The sequence below is a fragment of the Strix uralensis genome, chromosome 20, assembly GCF_047716275.1.
Source record: "Strix uralensis isolate ZFMK-TIS-50842 chromosome 20, bStrUra1, whole genome shotgun sequence".
Lineage (NCBI taxonomy): Eukaryota > Metazoa > Chordata > Aves > Strigiformes > Strigidae > Strix > Strix uralensis.
In genome coordinates, this window is record NC_133991.1 from 5574847 (window position 1) to 5600779 (window position 25933).

Genomic DNA, 25933 nt, shown 5'->3' on the forward strand with positions numbered 1-25933 from the left:
ATGCCTCGGGGGAAAAAAAAAAAAATCAGCTCCCTGAACCTGTTCACTGCATAACTGCACAAAAAGCTGATGCTATCAGAAAGGAGGTAATGAGGACCTGCGGGGACATGGCCAAGTGGCACAAGGATGAGACCATTTTTTTCAGCTACTGTGCAGATGTCCACTGCATTAAAGCATGCATCTAGTCATACCTTTAGTCAGACCTCTTAAATTTGATGTTCTCAATATCTGTTTGTGAGAGCAGTCAAAGAGAAATACAGCCTGATGGTGAGAAATGAGAAATATTGTGCTGGGCACCCTTTATTCTTAGAAGAGAGCATGGCAGCCTTCTTGGGCTAGGCGAAAAACATTTCTCTATGTTTGGTAAAAAGGGTTCTATAGGTGGTAGACTAGAAGGTACTGAAACAAGACAATCAAAGGATAATTGTTATTTGTGATTCACAAGGGCTCATGGAACCTTTTCTATTAGACCAGTATGCTTTTTGTTTTGAATATAAAATTTCAAAGTAAGTTTTGTTTCTTACTGACAGCTGTGGTGTCTGCCGCCCCTGTTGGTCTGGAAAGAGCCTGCATTTATTAACGTTGTCTGATCTATTTATTCACTCAAGGCCAGACCCTCAGTGACTTCATAGAAAGCAAGCAAAAAAGTGTGTACTGTCTTTAGAGGGACTGCCATGTGTTCCTATAGGAGAGGAGATCCTACTGACAGGAAGATTTTGTTTTCTCTCATTTTCATCTTCTGATTTGACTTATGTGTCACTTTGGAATTTATGGCCAAACATGGGAGTTCCTTAATCCTGCAGTCCTTCCAGGCGTTATGTTTCTGCTAACATCCTGGGCCAAATCAGCTGTCTTTTCAGATGTCTCACATTAATTTTCATTTAAGGCTCAATTACCTCTTGGCAGTATGCCATTAGAGACAACTGATTTATACCAGTAATTAGTATGTTTTGAGGAATCTGGAACAAGATCTCAAATCCTTGCTTCTTTGCTTAGGTACCTGGATAAGTGATGAATGCTTAACTCTACACCCCCAACTTAAAAATCTGTAGCCTTGATGATTTTGCCTTGATTCCCTTTGAAACATGGGAGAAGTAGTACAATAGTTTCCAATGCTTGACTCACTTGCAAACTCCTCATTTGAAAGGTCCTCCTTAATACCTTACAGCTACAAATACATGTGTGTAAGAGTGGCACTTTGATTGTACGTGGTCTGCCACTGCAGACTTGCTGCAATTGAAGATCCTTGCATTTCTGCAGGTAGGGGTAAAATTAGAAGCAGTGTGTTGTACTATGTATTTTAAACACCATGAGGAATGTCTTGGAAATATAAAAAGCAAAGTAGACTAAGTACTATAAAAAAGTTCATCTTTAGTACAGATCATTGATCAGGTAGTATTAACTGGTTCGTTATTTTACTGTTCTTCAATAACTTGAAAATGTAAATCTTCTACTTTTCGCTTGGCTAGTGATGTTGTCTTGAGCTAGGTTATAAAAATACCATGCTTCACCTAAGCACAGATTGTTATAGTTTTCATCTTAATTATCAAGCTCCAGATTTAGATGGATTAATACAATCCCTCTTTCTTTCTTTTGCCATAGAAGTTCAGAAGTATAATCTGTCATTTGTGAGAACATAAAGAATTGGACTGGAAGCGTTCCAAACTCTTTACTGTAAGTGTTCAAAGATTTAATGGAGTCCTCAGTCATAAAATCTTTAATTTGAACTAGACCTTTATATTCTTCATTCTTAAATTCACTATTTTTACATCCAGGGGATTTCCTGTTATCCAAGTATGTACCGAGGCCCTTTATTTCCCTCTGTGTGTGTTTTTTAATTCAAATCAAATGTAAATGTCAGTGGTTGATTGCACTTAACCTCCTTAGGTTCGTATTTCTTATTTAATTGCATTACATTTTAAGGTTTAAGGCTATATATTTACTGCTGTTAATAGCACACTATATTTTAATGAAGCTGTTATCTTCTGCAAATATATACAGAACAATGGAGACTGATTATACAGGATCTTTTGAAGAAACTGTATCTCAAAGCCATTTAAAATTAATAAACACAGTGGAGAGTTTCAGTTAATGTAGTTTTTTACCTAACACAGCTTCAAAACTAAGGAAATTAATGGTTGGGTTATCAAGACTGTTTGCTCTTCTCTTCCCCAGCCAGAGACAGCACCTCAGTAGGTTGCTAGCCATAGCTGCAGTGTGCCAGGGCAGACGTTACAAGCTGTGGTTGTTCTCAGAGATGCTCCAGAATTGCAGCACTGCTTTTTCCAAAGTCCACTTACCTCCTCTGTAAGCTGGCCAGACTCCCTCTCTGCCCGACCTACAGCTCAGCTCTGTAAATCTACTGTCAGGCAGTTCAGGGAAGGCTCAGAACATGGAAAATAATTATCTAATTTTCTTGAAACATCTAAAAAAAAGGTAAGAATTACCTAGAGATCATGTACAGAAAATCTGGGACAAATCTACTGTGCTCCGCTAGAAAGCCAGCCAACTGAACACCTGTTTTCAATGCAAAATAGTGCATCACCCTACAGTTGGGGCACTGCGCTGGGTTTTTCACAACAATCTTAGAGTTAAATACTCAAGATGTGAATTGAGCCAAAAAATGTTTTGCTGTGAGCCACTTCTTTCCAGGCACACAGTGAAGCTGATAGTCTTGTCCTACCATACTATCACATACCAAAAATCTCCTTAGTCTGGTCAAAAGCATTTATTTCTTTTTTTGGGCAATAATCAGTTTAAACATTTCATAGAATCTTGCAGACTTTATAATTTCCTTTCTGACAAAAAAAGAACAATTTATCTCTCTTGTTAGATTACATCTCACCTTGCTGCTTTTATTTTTTTCTTCTCTTCTTTCATTATTTTTACTATTTATACCGTATCATTTTTATTCCATTTCTATTACCCTTACAATAGCCATGATATATAACAAAGCACTAAACCCTGCACTGAGAGATTGCATGATGGCTCTGGTAGGTCAGGGAGTTAGTTCAACCAGATCCTTTCTGGGTGTAGACTGGCAGCCCATGTATCCTTTCTGCCTGAGATCCAGTGGCATGAGGGGCTGTGAGCCAGTGTAATCCCAGAGGATTATTTGGGGATTGGTTTTGCATCTGTAGAGAGATTGATCTCCCTCAGGCAGAACAGAAGAGAGAGAGGGATGAAGAGCATTTTTTTTTTTATGGTGAAAGAGATCTGTGTTCTATGTGAGGAGCTTGATATTTGCAAAGTACAATTTAATAGTTGCAGCTTGCATCATTTAGAAATGGAACTGAGGAGGGGAGGGAAGTCTGCATGCAACCAGTTCAAGAAGGTGCTCAGACTAAGCTTGTTTGACAAAACCACCCAGAGGCCCTAGAAGAGGGGTGGATTTTGGATACCAAGCCCATTAGGTGTGGTATCCATTGGTGACAGTAGAGTATACTGTGAACACCTAAGCTAGCATTAGTGTACATGTGCATAGCCAAGAAATACTTGGATCCGACTGCCTTGCAATGACTTTAGCCTTTAATGCCTACAATGATTTTTTCATATTTAGCACCTTAGCTGCCTTTTTATTGCTTCCATGGAGGAATCTGCAAGATTCAAGAGAGGAGATTAGGTAGAGAGCCAGCTAAAGAGCAAGACAGTGCCACTGAACAGTGTTGGGGTTTACTTACGTGATTGCTCCTCTTAAAATGCATAGAGCAAAATGTTCATAAAGGTAAATTGATAAATCTGGAGAATATTCTCTTTAAATAATCCACAGAGCTCTCAGCCTAACACACAGCTGTAGAAAACAGACCCTAACAACTGAACAGGATGTTGGGTTGCATTACGGTAAGAACTGAGTTCTTGTTATTGTTATTACATAAAACACTGGTGAGTTCTTGTTCAGAGTGCTCTTTTCAGTACTGCTCACTCTACCTAAGAAGGATATGATTAAGGGGATAAAGCAGGGAAAATGAGAATAATACTGTGCCTTTCAGCTCTGAGTTATAAAGCAAGACTGAAGAGGTTTGGTATTATCTTGTTTAAAAAGAGATCTTGCTGTGATTCAGTCAATGATTTTAAAATAATGAAGGGGATTAATTACATTGAAACAGACAAAGTCTATGAAAACAAGGAGACTTAATTTGAAAAATAGGATCTTGGGAAAAGAATGAAGACAGAGAAGGGAGAGGCTCATGTGAATGCTTCAAGAAATATGTAATGTCAGTTATCAGTGTGGTCCCGTGAATCTAGATGTGCAGTGCTTTAGAGCAGAACAAGGTGAAGATAGAACTGTAAGGAAAATATGGGTATGACACTTGACTGTGACTGACTGTTTACCAGTAACACACAGAGATAGTGAAAGCCATGCCAGAGCAGGCACTGAGAAACACCTGCAGCAAGAAGGAAACAAGGTGCTGGAGCCTGTGGGGTAAGGTCCAACACAGGCAAAGATGGTGCAGGAAGGCACTGGCTGGCAAGAAGTTTGCAGTGTGAAGACAGATGGCTGGCAGGTAAGGAGTTCGTGGAACAAGGTAGAGGAGAGAAGAGGGAGAAAGCATATGGCTGCTATTAATCCACCTTAACAACAGACACCTAAGGTGAAAATGTTGGAGGCAATTTCAGATCTTAGCTGGGCAGCATCATGCTGCAGAGGTATCCCTGTACAATGGCTACAGTGCAGTGATTTTCAGCTTGCAGCCCACAAACTTTTGAAGGACTATAGCCAACTTTTCAGGGGCCTGTGGAAGCCAGCTAAGAAAAGCAGACTATTGTGGTTAGGCCTCATTGTCATGGCCCACAGGGAAAGTTCCTAGGAGATTTGAAAAAAAATCAGTAAAGGCTGAAAAAATATGGATGGAACATACGGATTTTCTGTGTGGAAGAAAGGGGACTCTAGTCTCCCCACTTGCATCTCCCCCAGTTCTTCTGTTCCTTGGCTCCACAGGGCAGGTGGCACAACCTCTGGGGTGTGAAGGAGCAGGAATAAGAGGGTGCTTATTTCCATAAATCCTTTCTTATCTGTTTTGTGTGCCTTTATTTGTGTATTTTGTCAGGAGGGGTGTGAGCCCACTCCCTTTTATGTGACTCGCACAATGCAGAAAGGGAACTCAGACTCCCATTCATGTTGGGTTGCTCAAGTCAGACAACCTGGGCCCATGGGGAAATTGAGAGAAGTAGGAGGATTTCAGGGCCAGAGTCCAAAACTGAGACATTCTTTGGTCATGAAAGTCCTTGCTACTCTGAGATTCAGAGAAAGTCCATGACTCAGGATGGATTTTCAAATCAGCTAAGCATTCGGATACCACTGAATCTGGATATCCTACAGCCAGTGACTGCATTGAAGACTGCAGCTTGGTATCTGGTAGCTCTTTCCACTGCCGGTTACAAAGTGCTTTGTTTTGTTGTAGAAGTTCAAGACCGTCTGTGGTCTGGAGAGTTTATAAGTTCAGTGTTTATGTCCTGTACAGCATCAAGCAAGCAGGCAGCCTTCGGTGACTGAATAATGTTTAATGAACAGTTAATGAACAGGAACATAGTTTGAGAATACAGACATGGAGACAGACCTCCCAATGTTTTCTTTGGTGACCTCAGTGATGGAAGACGGAGCATGCTTATTAAATCTGTAGATGAGGCAAAGCTGGAACCGAATGCAAGAACACTGGAAGGGAGGATTAAAATGTCAAGTGATCTTGACAAATTAGTGATATGATCTGAATAAAATAAGATGAAACTCATTAAGGACAACTGCAGGGCACTATGCTTTGGCAGGAATAATTTTAACTAGCAAATACAGGATGGGGGAAAGTCAGGCTAGCAGTTCTGCAGAAGAGGTAGAGAATCCCAAAGTAAACATGCGTTAACAATGACGTACAGATGTCAAAAAGGCAAATCCTCAGCAGGGCGGAGGTATTGCACAGAAGTATAGGTTATGGGTGCCATACTATGAGATAGATGTAGACCAGCTGGAAAGTCCAGAGGAGGATACCAAAAAAGGATCAGAACTGTGTAACATATGACCTCCAGGGAAAGTCTGAAGAAGTTGGCATTGTTTTGCTTCTAGAAGGCAAGGAGAGGTGTTAAAACATTTTTAAAAGTCCTTTAAGGAATTTAAAGTCTGTTCAAAGAGAGAAGGAATAGTCTTCTACATCCATAATGGAGAAAGTAAGGCATTACGAGCTTAAATTGCAACAAAGCAGACTGAGGTTGGATGCTAAGAAAAACTACTAGTACAGAGCGCAAATCATTGGAATATGTTTTCGGATGAGCACAGGGAGTTTCTATCTTGAGTTCTTTCAGAACAAGGCAGAAAAGCTTGTGCCAACTATCACGTATAATAGATCCTGCCTTCTAGCAGGAAGAAGGAAGAGGGATTAGATAACTCTTGCAGTCCTTCCTGGCTGCTTCTGAATGTGTTTCTACTCTGGCAGGTTGGAGTGTAGTAGACCTGGTCCTATTTGTGCCTTGGCTTTATCACACCTGTGAGAACCCCTGCTTTACTGCATTCTTGGTGAGTCTGGTGGATCAAGGGTGTGTCCACCTGATTTGCTTGTGCAGATCAGTGCTTCAGTGCATGTCCAGTTGGGAGAATTTTTGCCTAACATCAAAGGTGACATAAATTTTTCCCAGGACACAATAATATTCTATGTATAATTCCACTGGATGTAGTGGATCTTGCTGATCTCTTGAGTCATCACATTTTCCATCTGCTGAATTATGTTTCAATCCGAGTTATTTTATCCAGTATATTACTTTATAATACCCACACAAGTGCTTCACTCAGGCAAAGTTCTCATCTAAGGTCAATGAATTTTGCCAGAGTCATGACTTCTGGATCATGTCTTGTACTTCACACAATATCACTGTCTATCATGTTTACTGTATGCTAAACTGCTTGTGTAAGTCAGATGTTTCTTCGGTTCTATTCCATTTTGACTTCAGCTGTGATTGATTTATTCCAGGTCAAATTCAAGAAATTTTCACACACTAGCTACCTCCCAGCTTAAAAGAAAAACCACTACAGTCCTCTAAAATTTTCAGTTTGGCTCAGGTTTGGCTTGACTCCCCAGTAAGAGATGTGTTACAATAACCTTAGTCACCTTATAATTTAATTTATAATAGAGGTCTTGAACTCTTACTGTTACTAACCTCTTATCCATCTCTTTTAATTTTCCAAGGTTCCTTGACTGCTTTGTTATATCACAATGAAATAATCTAGGCATTTTAGGAAGCTAGAAGGTGTTTATCCAAATTATTTTTGGTTTTAAATGGTTGTATCAGTGACTTCATTCTAACTTAATTCTAACATAATTCTAAAGCTCCACAAGGTTTTATCAACTAGAACAAAGCTGCTTTTCCTTTGGTGTCTTGTTAGTATCCACATGAAAAGTGCACTCACAAAATTCAAGGGATGGGCCTTTCAAAATTTGTTTGCCATGATTCTAACAACATTGTGACTCTCTTTTTCAGCTAACTACTTATTTCTCTAGTACTGTAAGTGGTGCTGAACAGTTGAGATGGCATGGCAGTTCTGGAGCTGGACTCCACTTACAGGTATGACAGTGCTTTTCTACCTTTTTGAACCACCTTTCAAACTGAAAACTTTGTAGAAAAAAAATAAATCCCTCTTTTGCTGTATCATTCCAGCTTTTTACTTTGCAACTGAACAAAAATCAGGCTAAACTTTGAATATTCCTTTTATTGTCTGTATTTCCCCCCACTTCATATATTGGCTGGCTTGCATGCAGTGTATATGTTTAAAGAAATTATAGATGTTTTCACAGAACAGTTTCTGATGTCTTATGTCTCAGGTATGCCCAATGGACTAGGAAGCTGAAAAACACTCCAGACCAATAGTGTTGTTAAATTGAAGACCTGGCCCTTGCCTCTTTGCTATTTCCCCTGGTGCTTCCATGCATTGTGGCTTTCCAGTACGCACCCTGCCGTTCCCATCTTGAACTGAATTGGTGAAATACATCCAAATAAGTTATTTAGCCCTGATTGCCTGGGCAATCTTTAATTAACATGCTTATGCACAGGCATAAAAAGTGTAGCTTTATATTTTGAAATATATTATGTCTGGTTTATAAGAACAGAACTGTTCAGATTTCAAGGGTTCTTTTCTCAAAGCTAGTCCCTCTGATAAATTGAATGGATTATGTTTTTGTTGGCTGTCTTTGTTACCTCCATCACTGTGTTTCCAATTTATCAACATAGTTTTGAGAAATTGTTAGAATATGTTGCACTCGTAAGCACTGTGGGGAGAAAAAATATTCATTTGTTACTGCTATTGTGTTTGATTATATTATGCATATCCAAAGGACTAAAATGAAATGTCATCTTTAATTCTCCCTCTACAGTAGACAATATCGCCCTTTCTTCTCGCTTTCCAAAAACAGCTTGGAAGTTAATTCTTCATTTTCATTTTAAATCAGCCATACAGAGTAGAAGCAAGTGTGCATTAGGGACAGGGCAGAAGTAATGGGAGCCTGGAGATCTGAGCTCTGTTTCTGGCTCTGTCTTTAGTTCTTTGCAGTCTTGAGCAAAGTCATTTGACCTCTGGTCTCCAGTCTCTCAGTTCATGAAATAGGAAGAACATTAGCTTCCTACAGATGTCTTGAATAATTTGCCAGAATCATGTCTTGTCTAATCACCTGCGTTTAATATCTCCTAGGGTCTTGCAAAGTCAGTGAAGGCTGAAGCAGCAAATTTTGCATGCAATCAAAAATAAAATGCCCTTGGACAATTAAGACTCGAAGACTACAAAGAGCTTCTGAAGGGGCTAATACAAGCCAGGAAAATGGGTCAGAAAGCCACTGGTGCTGTTCAGTGCTGTTAAATACTGATAAATGATCTATCCCAGCCTGTCAGGGGAGGGAACTTAGTGTTTGGGGGACAAAAGGCTGAACCAGGCCCCCAGCACACAGCCTGGAGCTGCAATAAACTGCCAGGTCACGCTGCACCCAGTTTGGCTGTGCACACATAGTTGAGGATGATCACCCAGATTAAGGGGCAAGGGAGCCTCAGAGAACTGCCTCACAGTGTTTTGCGTGTGCTGCAGTTTCTGACTGCTTTCCCAGGAGAAGGGTGAATTTGGTGAAGTCTCTAGCCTTACTGAGAGGGGAGACCGGAGAGTAAACCTCTTTTCTTGTTACCCTGTCAGGCTGAGCAGAGGTTTCCTGAGGACTGACTCTGAGCAAAATGGCTGAGTGGTTGAGCATCCTAGGGTGAGTTGCTGGGAGCTTTGTGTTTTCTTGGGGGTGGGAGAAGGGAAGGGAAGACGTTCCTGAGGGGGGGGGAGACTGAAGGGAAGGGTGCTCAGGCTGATCTGAGCCAGGGCTGGGGACAGAAGGTCCTGTTATGTCCCAGCTCCAGGCACTGAGGGCTTTTCGTAAATAAATAGTGGCTGTTTCTGAGCGGGCTTGGCTGCCCAAAGCTGATGGACCAGAGCTTTTGAGCTCCCTTTGAGCCCGGAGAGTGTTGATCCATTGCCTGCTCCAGCTAGGTCTGGAACAGCCCAGGAGCAGCTGTGGGGCAACCCCAGGGAGGCTGCACTGAGCTGGAGTGTAAACTGCACCTCTGCCTCCTTGTGTGATTTGCTCCAGTGATTAATGACAGCGGCTGTTTAAAAACCTGGTGCCTCATTTGCAGTCTAAACTTGTCTGGTTACAGGCTCCAGCCAGGGGCTATTTATCTCTGTGTGCAGGCTCTGGAGGTGGGCACCGTGGGGGAAGGGGTAGGTCCTCACCCGAGGGTGGGGGGTGAACTGAACCATTTTCCCAGTATCTTGCTTCCAGCTGCAGCATCGTGCAGGGATTGTGTTGCCCCTGAGGGGAAGAGGTCTCTGCCGCTGCAGAGCCCCACGGGGAAGCTCTGGGCCCCTAGGATATCCCAGCAAGACACATGCTTTCAGTGGTGAATCAGGGCTGCCTTTGGAAGGCCTCACAACATCTAAGGTTCGGAGGAACTCCTGTGAGCTTGCAGGATCTGAGGGTAAAAAGCTTAGAAAGACGGTTGTGTCATCTTAAAAATTAACCCCCTCCTTGTGGTGTTTGGCTCAGATGAGTCGCTTGCCCAGTCAGTGAGCTGGGTTCTCCTCCATGGCTGGGAAGGGGACTCTGAAAGGCCAGCGAGTGGGGTCTGTGACACTGTTACCAAATGGGGATGTACAAGGGCTTTAAGCACAAGCTCAGCTGCTGTATAGAGAGGGAGCCTTGCTGCTGGCTCCCTTCTTGGGGTACTGCCTTTGTGAAACACCCACATCCTTCCACGACTGCAAAAATGTTCCTCCTGCCTGGGGCTGGCTGTGCAATTCTCTGAGCTCGGAGCCATCCTGGGTGCCAGGCAAAGGGTCTGCATGACGGGGTGGCAAGGAGAGCGCTTACATGTGATGCCAGAATGAGCAGGATGCACGTACTGAAGCAGAGATTACTTTTTCATTGGTTACCTTGTGAATGAAGCGTCTTAAAAATTATTTATTTCCTACTTTATCTGTGTAACTGCCGCAGCGCGAATGTGGCAGCAGGCGCCAGCTTTTGGGTGTTTGGGCCACGCTGCTGCAGGGCAGTGAGTTCCCCTCGACCTGGCTCTCGGCTCATCAGGAACACAGAGGCCCTTGCGCTCCGTGCCGGTGATGTTGGGGGGCTCGGGCTCCCCCCCCGGGTGTGCTCCCCGCCTGTGCCCTCAGCGGCGGTGACGCTGCCAGCTCTGCCCAGGCGGGACGGCGCAGCCCCGGCGTGTCCCCGAGCCCACGCGGGACCGCGACTCGCCTCCCCCACGGCCCCGGGGTGCCCGGCCGCCTTCCCCCCGACGGGGAGCCCCTTCGCAGCGGGGTCTGCTGCGAGGCCCGGCAAGGGTTAACGCCGAAACCCCACGCCCCCTTTGACGGAGTCGGACCAACCTCGCCAAATTTGAAAAGGCATCCGGGGCTGAGTGTGCGCCCTGGGCGCAAAGAGCCGCGCTGGCCCCGGACCCCCTGCGCGGGCAGCAGCCGCCGCCGGGGCTCGCCTCGCCGGGGCTCGCCTTGCCGCGGGACGGGGCTTCCCTCCGGGAGCCGGAGCGGCGGTCCCTGTGTCCCGGGCACCGCTGCCCCGTGGTCCCCGGTCCCGGGGGCACCTCCGCGCCGTGGGATCCCGCCGTGACCCCGGCCGGGGGAGGCACGGTGGGGCTCCGCGCCTGCCGTGCTGTGTAAGAGGAAAAGCGGGGGGGGGTGGGGGGGGCGGGAGGAACACCCCATTCTTGCAAAAATGCAGTTCGCTCTTTTCTTGTCCTGGTGCTGCTGCCTGCATGGATGTGCGCTAGGGACTGGCTTCCTCTACCAATTCCCAGCATCAACCCTGCAGCACAACTACCCAGAGCAGAGCTCGGGCTCGCCGGGCAGCGGCTTCGCCAGTCGCCGGTGAGTAAGACCGGGTCCGCCTCCCCGGGGGGAGCAACGGGCACGGCAGAACCGCGGGCAATCCCGGCGGAGGGTGCGAGGGTCTCGCCGGGCTGGGCTGCCCTCATCCTAACTGGGGTGGTGGTGGTGGTGGGAGCTCCTACCTGCCCGCGGCAGGGCCCCCCTCTGGGGCAGGGGTGACTGGGGAATCGAGGAGGAGCTGAGCTTTGGCAGATGGAACCCGCAAAGTCCCCTTCCTGCCCCCCCCAGCCTGTCGGGGCGGAGAAGGTCTTTGCCGGGGTCGCGGGCAGCGTGTCCCTGCGCAGCCGGAGCCGTAAAACCTCCTGAACCGGGACCCCGGGGATGCCGACAGAGGGAACTGCTATAGCCCTCGGCTGCGAGGAAAAACTTGTTCAGCTCAACAAAGGAAAGACCTTAATTACAGATCTCTATTCAAGAGCTGCAGCTTTCAAATAGCTGTTTAAACCCAAACCTCCCACTCTTCTGCTCTCCCCTCCGCCCCAAACCAATTTCTTACAAACTTAGTGTAAATCAGTTTTGATTTACTGTGTCTTGCTGCTTCAGTAGAGCAAACAATTTAGGCTTCTCCCCCTCCCCTCTGTTTTCTCTGGGTATTTCTCTGGAGGTGAAACAGCTGTTCAGATGAATGAGCCGCACTGTATAAAGCGAGAGAGTGGCTTAACCTGATTCCAGTTGTTCTTGAATTTCACTTTTTTTTTTTTTTTTTGCGATTCCCTTAAATGGGGACTTGGGAATTTAATATTCAGGGCTCGTCCATCCTGTCTCTACCTCTTTTCCTCCTCCCCTTGCTAATACCTAGTATGCATGAGTTATGCTGCTGTGGAGGAGGGCTTATGTTAGCACCGCTTATTTGGGCTAGGAATTGGGATAAGACATCTACACAACAGATTTTCATCGGCGTGTCACAGAAGTACAAGAGTGGGCGCTAGCCTTGTGTCTTGCACGGTTCTCACATATGGTGCATATTTCATCTCCAAGTGGGGGTGGTTTTGTTTGCTGGGCTGTCAAACAGGCCTCAGTCTGTAGGGGGTGTGATGTTAAACTACAGTAACTGTCAAAGGGTTTGAAACAGCAGAAAATTATAGGAGAGTAATGGGATAAACCTATCCCAGCTGGATCTGTTCCAAGGTACCCCCTTCCCAAAGCATGAGCTGCAATGAGAACCACATGTCATTTGTCTTACATATCTATTAGCCTGTAGATCTTTGTTCAGAGCTACCATGCTTACATGAGTGTGGACTGTATCTCTGCTCACTAAAGACCTTCCCCAGTTCACACTCTTGCACAATTTTCCCATGCCTCGGTTGTTTGGATAGCTGATGCTTTGTCAGGGGAACGTGTCCGTCTCCAAGTCTATAAAGTGTTGTATAAAACCATTTAAAGCTGATTTAAACAATGATGTTGGGAAAGCTGGTAGATTTTTTTTTTTTTTTTTTTTTTTTTTGTCCAATGGAACTTTGCCATGTGGGAATCTCCCATTCTAGTTTAAAGCAGAGGGGGGAAATAAAAAAATTGAAGGGAAGGAAAAGTCACTGGTGGATGTTTTGAAATAAAAATTCAAGTGCTTAGTCAAATATCACACGCTGAAGCAATCTTTCTGTGTTTTAATTTCCCCTTGAGTGGTGGAGTTTTGTTGTTGGCAAATGTCTAACAGCTTCACTTTCTGATGGGAAAATCTGTGTGGGAAAACTTTTACCCAGCCACAGTGTTGGGCCTTTGGGGGACACTCCTGCAGGGTGCAGCTTCAGGTTGGGATAGCTGTGCTTTTCTGGATTTAATATGGTGCTGGAAAAGAATGAGGCTTTTTGCTCTGAAGTCTGACATTGATCTATGTGGGTGTGAAGCCTTTTTTCAGGGGACTCAATCAGACTAGCATAAACTGTTTACGTTGTTCAGCATCCCTTTTGCCATCTAAACAGGGGATCTTAGGAGCACCTGAGTTATGTGAAGCAATAGCAGCTCTATCACAGCAGAGCTTGCTGGCCTCTGCCCTGAAGAGGCTGCGGAGGACGCAAGATGGGGGGGAGGTGGTTATTATTAATGACAGTACATGGCCATTCCCACTTTCTCTTCTGCAACCTTCCCAGTGAGTGCTTTGTCTAGTGACTTCTTGCAGGTTTCCTGGGCACCATCAGCCGAGTATAAGCAGGCCAGAGCCTTGAAAGTTACTGCTGCAGCTCTAGGTTTTGGTACGTTGCAGCACATACTGATGCGGTGCTCTGCAGCTGACATGTAACCTCGATACAAGACACACCATGTTCCTGCAGTTGACTTTATCTGTCCTTGATCAGCAAGTGAAGATATGATTGAGCTGTTTGGGAATCTGTTGGGTTTTGTTTAGTTGTGGTTTTTTTTTTTTTTTTTTTTTTTTTTTTTAAATTAGCTGTTATAAACACTGTATTTCTCCAAGGAAAAAAACCAAGTTGCTGAAATCTTGTCTTCCACCTAGAAAACTCAATAGCTGATATAGTCCTTGGGTATCTAGGTTGCAGGTTGTGTCAGAGATGGGCTTCTGAGGCTCTGAGGACTGCTGAACATTTTTTGTGCCAGAAAACTCTGGGCAGTGTAAAAACCTTGGGGGTATGTGTGGAGGGAAATTTGCAGGAAAAAAAAAATTCACATCCTTCAAAATGAAACTGTGGAATACTTGTTCTTGTGGAATGTTGCTTGCTTTGCTTCCTTTTTTAAAAATGAAAATTCTAGCTTCTTGTTGGCTTCAATTGACAGATCTTGGTTATTAGACCAAAGACACTTGCAGTCTATCTTTGCATGTGCTTGAATTGCTTTGAGGGGATATGCAAGTAATAATGACTGAAATCCAAACAGCAGGATTTGCTGGCATTGTATAGATTGTAGCAGCTTCACTATTTTGTTTGAAATTCACATTTGGTGCATGTGTTTCTAACTTGCTACTGTATTAAGGCATTGGGAATGGGAAGGTAGGTCTTGTCCAAAGCATAAGAATGCCAAGCAGAAACTGCTGTCCTCCAGACTTGAACATGATAAGCTTTGCTAACTGTGTTAAGCTACTTCCCATGCTGGAAGTAGCTTGGTTCTCAAAGAACGCCTGCATCTGTGTTAGTTGTCTTTGGAATTGGTGTTCTCCCAGCTTAACTTCTCATCCTATTTTCCTGTACTTCCAAATTAGTCATGCATCAAGTCCTTGTGAACTCAAGTGTGGGAGTGAGAAACATCTGAGACAAGATGCAGTGCTTAGGCTGGGAACCTCTTTGGATGTGAGGTGGAGGTAGCTGAAAGAAAACCCCCAAACATAAACCAGAAAGCAATGTAGGATGATAACTTTCTTACTGCTAGATTTACAGTAGCATCACAAAAATCAGCGGAGGTGGAAGCAAAGTCCAACTATGATAGATAGACCTACAAAACACTTACACCTCAGCCTAAAAATTTCTTCCTGTGAATGAACATTAGAACCACGATGTTACAAATAACAGGTCTGTCCAAGCGAGCATTCTTATCCAGACTCTACTGGTAATTACAAATCAGTACTTATTTTGGTCACATAATAAGTAATTCCTAGTGCTTGCTACAGCAGTGATGTTTCTTGAGGATGGATATGGAGAGGGAAGTAATATCGGTCAATTGAAATCTGTAAGTGCAACTTTTGATTGCTAGAGGCAGACGTTTCAACATGGAAGGCCAGCTGGCTTCGTCTGTCTCTTGTTGCCACATACATACCTCAGAGCACAGCCCAGGAGAGCAAGACCTGAGTTCCAGTTGTGTCTCTATCAATGGTTTATTCCGTGTCAGAGGGCAAATCACTTTGCCATGGATTCAGTGGAATAATTAAACATGATCTGTGTGCTGCTTTGACCTGGAAAAGATATTTAAACTGACATCAGCTTTCCTCTACTATAGCCTGTCTTTTCCCCCCTGAAAAGCCTGAAGTGTCGATGCTTTCAGATGTTTAGGTGATGCTTGAAATATGTTGTCAACTATTCCTTGAGGCTAGCAGTCTCCTAATAGGTCACTTGAATGGCTGGCTTTCAAGATCAAGATGTCTGGGTGGACCTGTTAAAGGCGGATCTGTTCTTTTCAAAATAGCTGCCTGCATTGTGCCTGGTCCTACAGCTACACATTTGCTAGGATGGAATTGCCCCTCCCCAACCCCATCTGAAGGACTGTGCACAACTGCATTGTAATGTAACAACCTCCAGCCTCTTGGGTGAGGTTTTAGTACTTTTAAGTAAGTGTGGGTCTCTTTATGTGATAGAAGCCTGTTCTTGGTATTAAAAGGTGATCTATAAATCAGTATCCTGATTCATGCAGTCTGTCAGACTGTTTTCAGAACATGTATCTGGAGTTTTCCTGATGGTTGTCTGTTAATTCTCTCTTAACCAGAGAAAGATGATTTGAACCTGATTTCAGCCCCAAATTCTGAACCTCTTGTGGCTCTTAAGTGTGTGTGGAATATAAAACTATACATATTGGAGAAATGTGGTTCTTTTTCCTTTTACTGACAGGATCTTGCTTTCTGAGTCATTCCCTCCATCACCTAATAGTCTGTTCACTGCCTGGTTTTCTATGGTTTGCTATGGGCTGTGTGAGGATGTCAAGCAAACAAACTGGGATTTGTGTCATGCTGAGTCCTCTGTGCTAATTCCCCTTTGAAGTGCCCTACCCAGGTAACCAAGAGGTCAGAAGGTCTTAAGCTCATCACCCAACCCTTGAACTATCCGGTGTTTGTTTCCTGGACTCTGGAGCCATATGATCTTCATCTGACTTGTGGGGTTCAGCGCTGTAACTTTGCAATGCAATTAACAGTGAAGCCAACGGTAGTGTAAGGATCTAGCAACACTGGAATGGCTTTGAAATACCAGACGTGACTGTAGTTACTGCAGTAAATTGTATTCGTTTAGGAAATCTCCTACGGTCTTGCCTTTCCAGCTGCTTGTGTGAATCATTTCCTCTCATGTAGGTTTCATTTACCAGCTCTAGGAAGAAAAAGGGAGTGGAGAGGCAAAGCAATGGGTGGCAGTGAACTTGTGCTCCCCTTGGATAAATTAACAAATGTGTCTCTTTCAATAACTCTTATTTGTTCATTTTCTCAAAACTGAGCTTGTTAGTGCACTAAAATCCTAGTCGAAACAGGTCAGGTTAGAAACTTCACAGCTTTGCTTGGGGGGGAGTGGTTCTGTGACACTTGGATCATACAATATTTACTCACATCATTGTTTTATTGGGCTGTCTCTTGACAAAGAGGGAAAAATGAAGAATGACTTGGAGGTAACGATGAAAGACTGAAAGCATAGAGTGCTTTAGGTCTGCTGGATTAGATTAATGGACCAGCTACTCATGCTCTTTCCTGCATTAGACCTCTAGTATGTCTGGAAACATTATTGTTTTGTAAAGCATAGACTACCTCTCCTGTAGGGTAATACTAAAATTCATCTGACCTCATTTCTGCAATATGCTCAAAGCTCTCAACTCACTTTTAATTAGAGAGATGTAGACAGTGCTTAAATTTACTTTCACTGAGGCATAGTGTTTTTTATGAGGCTTTGAGCATAAAGCTAGCCTGTGCCAACTTAGATATCACAAAGACTCTATTAAGGATCGTAGCTGCAAAAGTTAAGCATAATGCTACTAATCGGGCTACTGTCTTGCAATTTTTCAACTGTTCATATAGTTGAATAATACTAAAGTTCCTGCTTAGTGTATTTATGCACAATGTGGCACTGATCTGAATTAGACTCCTTAATACTACTACAGAAAGGAACAAGGATGGGAACAGTGATATTGTTCCTTATCTCCTTTTTAGGAAGAAACAACTATTTGTTGACTTGAAGTTTCTTGCTTGGAATAATATGGTTTAGATGTTTTGTCTGTTTTTGACAAGTTTAATGTTTTCCTCCTCTTGGAAATGAACATATGTGTAAGTAAAGAGTGTGCTTGGGTGAAAGTGTTGCCTGTAATGTTTAGGCCTGGCTATTTGAAAATAGTTGAATCTTTTTGAGAGGACCAACAAATAGGAAGCTATTTCAGGTTTGAGACTCCTTTTCATCTTCCAAAGCAGGGAAATCATGGCTGGCAAAGAAAAAAACCTCTCCTATCTGTTTAGAAGTGGCTTTCACCCAGGGGCCCACACAACGGATGCTGCTGAGCCAAAAGCTGAAGGCAGCGTCATCATGTTTCATGTTTGGGACAGATCAGTCTTCTCTTCCATATTTATCTGGTTTATCTGGAAAAGAGAATCTGCCACTTAAAAACACAGTAGTTGATTTTGAAACCTCTTTGAAGCTGAGAAGGGAAGGTATCTGTGAGCTTCTCTTATGCAGGACTCTTCCCTTTACTTCTCTGTGGTCTGCTGCGTGTCTCCTGTCTGTCCTGATTATCCAGCTACCTTCCTTTGTGCTGAGCAAACAAACCATCTGTCAAAACTTTAAAGCCAATGTGAGGTACCACTAGATGGAAATGCATCCAATCTTGACATCAGGTTATGTAGTCAGATGTCTTTTTAATCAGTTCCAACTTTTTCTGCCCCTAGGAACTGGGTGGAAGTGATATTCTTTGCAGTATTTGCACTAGATATAGGCATGTGTTTGCTCAGAGCATCTCAGAAACGCCAGTGCAATGAAATCATGAGGCAGGGGAATATCCCCCTGGACATGGTCGTGTAACCAAGTTGTACTGAGTCTATAGAGTTAAGAACAGGTCCAGTCCTGTTTCTTCTGGGTGTCTGTGTGTGTTGCTGTGTCCCTGCCTGCCTTTTTTTTTTTTGTATGTGTGCTCTAGAGGGGAGTTGGTTTTGACTTTGCAGATGGACAAGACTCTTGATTCCTGCTTTCCACTTCCCAGTGTAATAAAAAGACCAAGTACATGTGGTGGGTAGAAGTGCCCCATAAGGGCAATGTAGGCAAAGGTGTTTTATGAAAGATACCTGTTTCATGTGAGGATAGTTCTGGGGACGGACCATGCAGAAGTGAGGAAGAGGGTGCAGCAAATGCGATTGCAAGACCTGAGTACTAAGGTTACTGGTCTTCTGTTCTGTGTGAGAAACTGGAATAGGATGCTCCTTACCCTGTGTATGTTGGACCTTAGAGCTGTTTAGGCAGCAGCATAGGTGCTAAATGAGCTAAATACCCCCTTTGCCCTGTTATGATGACCTTGTGGGATGGAGTTGCTCAGTTAAGGCACTGCATAAAAATTTCCCTTCTGTCCTTGGCTTGTTTTGTGCCTGGGGTCAATCAACATCTGCTTTTTCCCCACAGGACTTTGCTTATTTAGCCGTTCAAAAGTGTGGTGCTGGGAGCTCTCAGCTTGGTTTGAAATGCTTCTTCTCATCACAAAAAGGCTTGGGGCAGATGGGCTGCTGTGGCTGTTCGGATGACATAACGTCTCCGTGCTGAGTCTCCCATTGGCCTGGTGCTGCGGTGCTTGGTGGGGTGTGGTAGCCCTGAACGGAAGGGCAGACATTTCTTTTTTGCTGTGTGCTGCTTAGCCCTTATTAAACTCAGATGTTTCTAACCCCTTCCTCCAGGCTCTCATTATTGCTGTAAACACAGCAGAGCACAGGGAGCTTTTTCAAATCCTCATTTGAGGCAGCAATGGGTGACAGCTCTACCAACAACTCTCCAGTGTGCCTGTGTGTGAAGGGGGGTTGACATAAATTCAAGACTCTAACCTAAGGGAGATTCTGTTTGTGTTTTCCCTAAAGAAAAAGACATTTTAAAAAAAATCTAATGCCACTTCTCTTCCTCCTGCCTCAGGTTGCTTGGCTTCCTGGCTTTCTTCTTGCCTGATTTCCTCTTCTGCTTCCCCAGTACTGGTCTGGTTTCTGCCACCCTGCTCAATGTGGGCTGTCTGTCTGTCTGTCTCATCACTATCTTGTGCAAACTTTGAGCTGTTTGCATTTTCAGGTAGCAGTGAAAGTGATCCAGCTAAAATAAGGTTTCTGTTGCTGTTCTAGGATGACTAAAAAAGGCTCTCCTAGAAGAAAACACCTAAATCTGGCTGTCAGTAGCTCTGTATCTCAGCTCTACCTGTTCCAGATTTACTGTGTGGCTCTGACAGAAAGTTATTTTTCCAGCTTTTTGTGAACGGAGAAAGAGAGGAGTGACTGCCAGGGTAACAGGATCTTAGATGCTTCCTACCTGTAAACATCACTTCACACAGTGTGAGTTACCATACCCCCTGCAGGGGAATTTAGGAATCCTGGGTATCTCTAAATGTAAGCCATTAACTTTGAGGTGCAACCAGGCTATTTATAACATTCTTACACACAGTTCTCCAAGAACTATATCCTTTGCAAATCTACTCATGAGACTCAAATATCTGTTTAATATAATTCTTTTTTGAGTTGAGAAATTCTTGTCCCGGTGAGGTATCACAGCTGCTTTGTGCATGGCATCTGACTTGGTAAGATCTGTGTTCCTGCAAGATTTCTGAAGATCTCTGTAAGATCATCTGTATGGCTTGTTCTTGTGACATTTTTGCATCTGACTCTAGTCTTGTATGTCTTGTAACTTGAGCTAAAGATCCTGGTTCTGAACTGTCAGGAGCGAAGTCAGATGCTAGGAAGATCATTGCCGTTTTGATGCTGTATTTAGTCACTGGATGCTAGACTTCCTTTTGGAAATCTAGGCTATCCTAAGACTTTTAAAGATAAACTACCCTCTTGCAAGATTCTTGAAATCTGGTACCCTGAGTCTCTGGCTTGGTTTAAATTGCCCTTCAAGAGTTTCTGGTGCATGGAAGGTACAGATAGCTTTTCTCATTTGGTTCTCTACATCCCCAAGAAAACACTGATTTAATTAGTGGTCATTGCAGCTTTGAGGTGAACTTTTTATGCTTCTTTTAATGAACTTAAAGCTAAAATATCAGTGATCCTGGGAACTGAGCTGTCAGCTTGTGTCTGTCACTGGCACTAGCAGTACAGGACAGAGAAAATCTGATATGCTTAAGCTTCAGTATTTCAACATGGCAAACCCCACTAACCTAAACACTGAGGGGGGAGCTGCATTCTTTGCTATGCCTAATCTCTGTATTTTGTTAAACATGCATTCCTGCCAGAACTTTATTGGACAGAACAATAGTGACCAGCTGGGCAAGTGACCCTGGCTTTTCTGGTCGGCAGAGGAATTCAGCATCTGAGGAGTTCGGATTCTCATGTGCAGCTTAAAGTGATCTGGATTTAGTTGCTTTTAATTATCAGCTGGCTGATTCATAAGACTTTGTTTTCCACCCTCTTTCCCAAGAAAAAGACCATTCCCTTAAATGCTCAGTGTAAATTATATAGAGCAGCGCAAAGTCTGGGAACTGAGACTTGCAAGTTGTCTCTCTCTCTTTTCTTTCCTCTAAATAAAATGGGAATAGTAATACTTCCCTTCATGTAAGGGAAGGCTCTGGGGAGTATTTCATGAGGGTGTGGTTAGATCTTAGAGGGAAAGCTACAAAATCCAAAGTATTGTATATGGATACATGCAGAAGTTTATAATAAATCTATGAATGATAATACTTGGCGCTTGCATAGCCTTCCACTCTTACAGAATAGAGGTCGTTGTGCTCCCTGTTTACTGTACCTCTCTGAGCCTGAATGACTGAAATTAGTCTTGGGGAGTTAGTCTTTGCCTGATCTTTACAGAGAAGGATTTCTTTTGGAGGGCTAGCTGAGAGGTGGGAGAGGGAGGTGCTGAGCAGGACAGGCTGGACTGAACACTGGCAGAGGGCTGGATGATGGCACAGGCTGTGGGGCTTTCCCCTCCTCAGCTGCTATGAGAGCTTTGTGGGAGGCTGAATGTGTAACATACCTATAGATGCAGCACTGACCGATGGGGTCAATGCAAAAATGCCTGCAACTGGTGCTACCAAACAGTACCAGCCTTTGAGCAAAGGCAGGTCTGGGCTGTGATGCTGCAAACTTTCTCTGTTCCCATGCAGCATCTGAAGTATAGCAGAGAGCAAAAAGGCAAATTGGCTCTGTAGGATGTTACAGCACTTGGCTTAATGCTGCTGTAAATCAGCGTAACCTGCAGCAAAATATATAGTCTCCCTGCAGTGTATTTCAGGATACAGCACTGAGCCAAATGGTTTAAACTATCGCACAGTAAAATGCTGTCTCTTGGGCCGCTGTTACTGGAAGTCACTAATGTATATCGCAAATGATACAAAAATTTTGGATTACAAAGTTGTAGGAATTCTTAGGCTGTAGGCCTGTGGATAAGCTTTGAATGAGTGTGCATTGCAAGCAGAAATAATAGGATCCCCTTTTGCCAAGCACCAGAAAAATACTTGAGTCCTGATAGTGTAATTAAAAGTCTGCTAAAACCCTTTCAAGACCTTTGCAACAAAACCCATTGGAAATTTATTGCAAGGACCGCAGCAACATACTCATTTTCTTGGGTAATGTCCTTTGAAACAATCAAGCTCTCTAATTATGTCTGTCAGGCCCTGCCAAGTGGTTACTGGCGTCTGAACTAGAAGGTTTTTAAAACAACTTCTACAAATGACTATAGAATTTTGCTGAAAGTAAACTTTCAGCTCCCAAGTTCCTTTTGAAGGAGTTGCTCCATAACCTTTGGGGAGCTAAGGGTGAAGCTGTGTCTGTCTGCACCGGGTAGGAAGAGAGGGGAGAAGTGGCAATATGAGAATGGTCAGAATTGTCACAGCTTGTCTCTTGAGCTGAATGCAACTAGAAACTACATTGGTTTCTATCAGACACCTCAGCTGGTGTCCTGGTTGAGCCTGGAAGTTGCCTTGTGCTACCCATGTCTGGGTTACTGATTTGTATCTGAGCATCTCTGTGGCCTATGGAGGCAAGGTTTGCTTTGCAGGGCACCTCCATGAGCTCTGATGTGTGTGGTTGTGGTTTGTTTTTGCTTTGTTTTTTTAAAAAAACAACCAAAAACCAACCGACCCCAAAAACTCCCCCACAAAAACCAACACCAAACCCCACACAAGCATTTGACTGGAGTTGCACACTCCCCCCATGGCTTGTGGCTCAGATATTGCCAGTAGTAATTGAACAAGTGAATAGGCTGTTCCCATGGACATATCGACAGCAAGGGGAAACAGTTCAATAGTTGTTGTTCTGTCACTCCCTGCTCCATGTTCTGAGGTTCAACCAACCTTTTTGATTTGTGTATATGAGAGTGATTTCAGCTGAAACTCATACCAGGTCTTTTCTGCTGCGAGAAGTATGTGACATGAGTCTGTCACAGCCCCTTAATTCAACATTGAGCCCTGATGTGTTCAGTGACTTGGCTGATGTATGGCATCCCTATATGCTTTCTTATAAATGGGTCAGGTGAGCACTGTTGTAATAGCAGCTGCTGTCTTTGCTTGCAGGGTGGCTCTATTTCGCATCATCCTTTGCATGTAAATATTTCTCCAAGCTACACTGAGAGGTGTAAAGGAAAGCTCTCATGTATGTGTGTATGAGGGAGAAAAAGCACAAGAAAATTTTAGCTGTGGTGTGTGAAGGCTGTTTTCATATGTACTTAGTGTAACAATAAACCGTAGACTGTTGCTGAGCAGCCACATGTCAGTCACAGGTTTACTGGTTTGCCCAGAGGAAGTAAAGCAAGAGCATGCTGTTCTTCCCAAACTACAAAAACGGTACCAGAAATACAGAATAACTGTCACCCATCAATAAAATTCAGATCATAACTGCTTGTTTTAATCGAACTTGTATCTTTGACACCCATCTTGGTATCACTCTTCATCCTCTGAATGTTCTGTTTTTGATGAAATCTGTGTAAATAGGGAGAAGAAAAAAGGTCATCTGTCTTTAATGGCTTTGCCTTGAATTTACCACAAGCTTTTGTGAGTAGTATGTGTCTCAAATGGCATGTGGGTGTATCTAGTGCCAGTCACTCCTTTGTACACACAGGCTGAGAATTTTCTCACCAATAACTCCAGACATTCCCACTTCCAGCAGAGTGGCGAGGGATGCTTGTGAAGCCTTTGCTTTTGGAGGTTGGATCATCTGGTGCATCAATTTGCACCCTTACCAAATTTGTGGTTAAAATGCTGTTGTGGAGTTTTCCGCTTTGCCTTGGTGGAAACAGCTCGGTTGCCCTGCCCTTTTGCATTGGCAGGTAATTTGAAACTTCAACAACAACCAAAAAAACCCTACAAACCCCCATCTAATCGAGTTTGCCGTACTTGTAATTCCCCACAGAACAGGGCAGGAATTTCTCTGGCCAAATGTCTGTATCTCTCCTTCAGACCTCCTGCTGTCCCCTCTCTCTTGCTCAGTGCTGCCTTCTCCCCATCCAGTTTCCCATGTGTGTACTCGGGAATGTTTCAAGGCAGTGTTATCATTCCTAAGGAATCTACTGTGCGTGCACAGGCTATAGAGGGGTTTTTTTTCGGCTGTTATTACTTGGCCAAATCAAACCCATTTTCCACCTGGATACCGAAACGTAGATCTCCTCCCTCAAGACCATCTCCTTTCCAAATAGAGGCTTCCAAAGCACCAAGGCACTAAAGCGCTTTCTTAGATTGCTCAAGAATTTTTTAATAATAGAGAAAGGTGTTAGTGTTTCTGTTCACAAGAGAAAGGCTTTCTTTTTTTAAGATTTTTTTTTTCTAATGAACAAACTGGATTGCAGCAAGGTTTAAAAGGAGAATGCAAATAATTGTTCTTGGCTAGAAATAAGGTATGGAGACTGCTTCCAAAACCAGTGAAAGCTTAGGAAGACGTGTTAAAAGCAGAAGAACCATTTAAATTGAAAATAGGTAGGTAGAGCACTTCATTTCTAGATGTCTTTGTAGTCTATCTATAGACGGATATTGAAGTGCAGTGGGTTCTGTGTGATTGAAACATACACCATCTGCTTAAGAGTGAGTTTAAAACTTGATGAGGCAATACAGAGTGTTCACTAGCGGGGGTTTGGGACTACTGTGTGCAGAAGAGCTGATCTACAGCAAATGCTATGTAGTTACTTTTTATGGCATTGGACGGATGCAGTTGTCAGAGTGTAAGAGTGGGAGTCTGGAGAAAGGTGAAGAGGAGGCTGCTGGTATAGCAGATTATTGTGTGCCTGTAACTACTGCATCCAAGCTGTATTATATTCACATGGTGCTTTGAATGAGGCTTCCACTTTGTGCAAAGGAAGCACTTTGAAAGGGCTCGTGGCTGGCAACTGGAAGTCTTTTAGGGCAATTCATTACTGCATTTAGATGGGCACTGGGAACGATTGGCTTGAGAGGGAGGCAAGGAAGGGAAAGATGTGATCACCTAGCTACCCATGGGTGTGGAGGTGTGTTTGTAAAGGGTATTGTTACTTTACTACACTAAAAATGTTTTTTGAGAGTTTCAGACTGTGCAAGTAGGAATTTATTAACCTTAAAGCTATTGAGACATCCTCCTGTCTTAGCTCACTGTCTCTGATCTCTCTCCCAACATGCACTTGAATCAAAACTGACTGTTGTAAAGGGCAAACTCAGCTCTCTGATCACACAACAGATCTAAGTTTTGATGTTCCTACTTCCCTACACATGAAACTCCCATGGGTGTAACTGGAACAATAGGATTATTTTCCAAATTATTTTTTATTGTAGTAACGCCCAGGACAGCCTTGTGCCAGACATGGCAGACATGGAATAAAAAGTTTTCAATTTAAATAGCAAATTAACACACAGGCTTTGGGTTTTGTTTTTCAGACTGATTAACACTTTGAATACCCAGGCAGAGAGGTTTTGCAAGGCTTTGTTTTCACTGAACTGGGTCCTTGTGTGGCTTAGGGATCTCTGAGCTGGGCAAGCTCAAGACAGCCAGCTTTATCAACACAGCCTGGTATTCAGAATGACCTGGCATATCAGTAGAACAGTTACTGGAGAAATGTGCTTTGCTCTTGGAGTACAGGCATGTTGGCAGGGCACAGCTGTCCCCAAAAGTCTTCCTGGAGTACCAGCAGTAGTCTTGTCTCAGGCCTTAATGCAAATGCTGGCTGATGGTATCTGACCTTCAGTTGCCTCACTGAATAGAAGCAGCTAAGCTGACAAATCAAAAAGGGAAAAGAGGAATTGTTGATCTCAAGGCAATATAAGTAGATGGATTTGTCTAGACTGGCTTATTATTTATAATCACCTCCTCCAGCCCTGGAAACATTAGAAAGCTGAAGGGTTTTCTTGCATTTGAGGAAAGGCTGTTTCTTTAGCAGTCTCAATGAGGATGTTGTCACGTCTGACTCTTTGTATGGCAGTCACCTGAAACAGGGGTGATGTGGAATAAAGCCAAGCCTGCACACTTACTGCAGCTTCACTCTAGAAAGAGGTCGCCTTGGCTCATGAAAACTAGTTCCCAACAATGATGGGCAACCACATGGTAGATAACTACTGTAGAAAGGTCTGCTGTATAGTCCCTTCTGTACCAGAGCCCACAAACTGCATTGTAAGTTGCTGAACAAATTGAAGACCTAGACTGAATGAAGCAATTATATTGTGCCACAGGAAAAGACAAGGAGGGAGGAGGGCAGGTGGAAGAAGTGTTACTAGAAGAGTTCTGGGTTCTGTTTACATGACACAGCTGTCTGTGCAGGTATTTCCAGTTGCGTC

At 43.7% G+C, this 25933-nt stretch overlaps 1 protein-coding gene across 9 annotated transcripts in view; it reads left to right on the plus strand.

Annotated features, from left to right (window-relative positions):
* The window catches only part of COL26A1 (collagen type XXVI alpha 1 chain), a 193574-nt gene that overhangs the window by 4400 nt on the left and 163241 nt on the right, over positions 1-25933 (plus strand). For 8 of the 9 annotated variants that reach the window (XM_074890322.1, XM_074890324.1, XM_074890326.1 and 5 more), the window contains exon 1: positions 11228-11389. In XM_074890322.1, the coding sequence (XP_074746423.1) occupies positions 11238-11389 (152 nt within the window). In that variant the 5' untranslated portion in view covers positions 11228-11237. Of the gene's footprint in view, positions 1-1602; positions 1675-7461; positions 7546-9154; positions 9219-11227; positions 11390-25933 lie in introns of those variants that run through there. The other variant, XM_074890330.1, reaches the window with a different exon arrangement.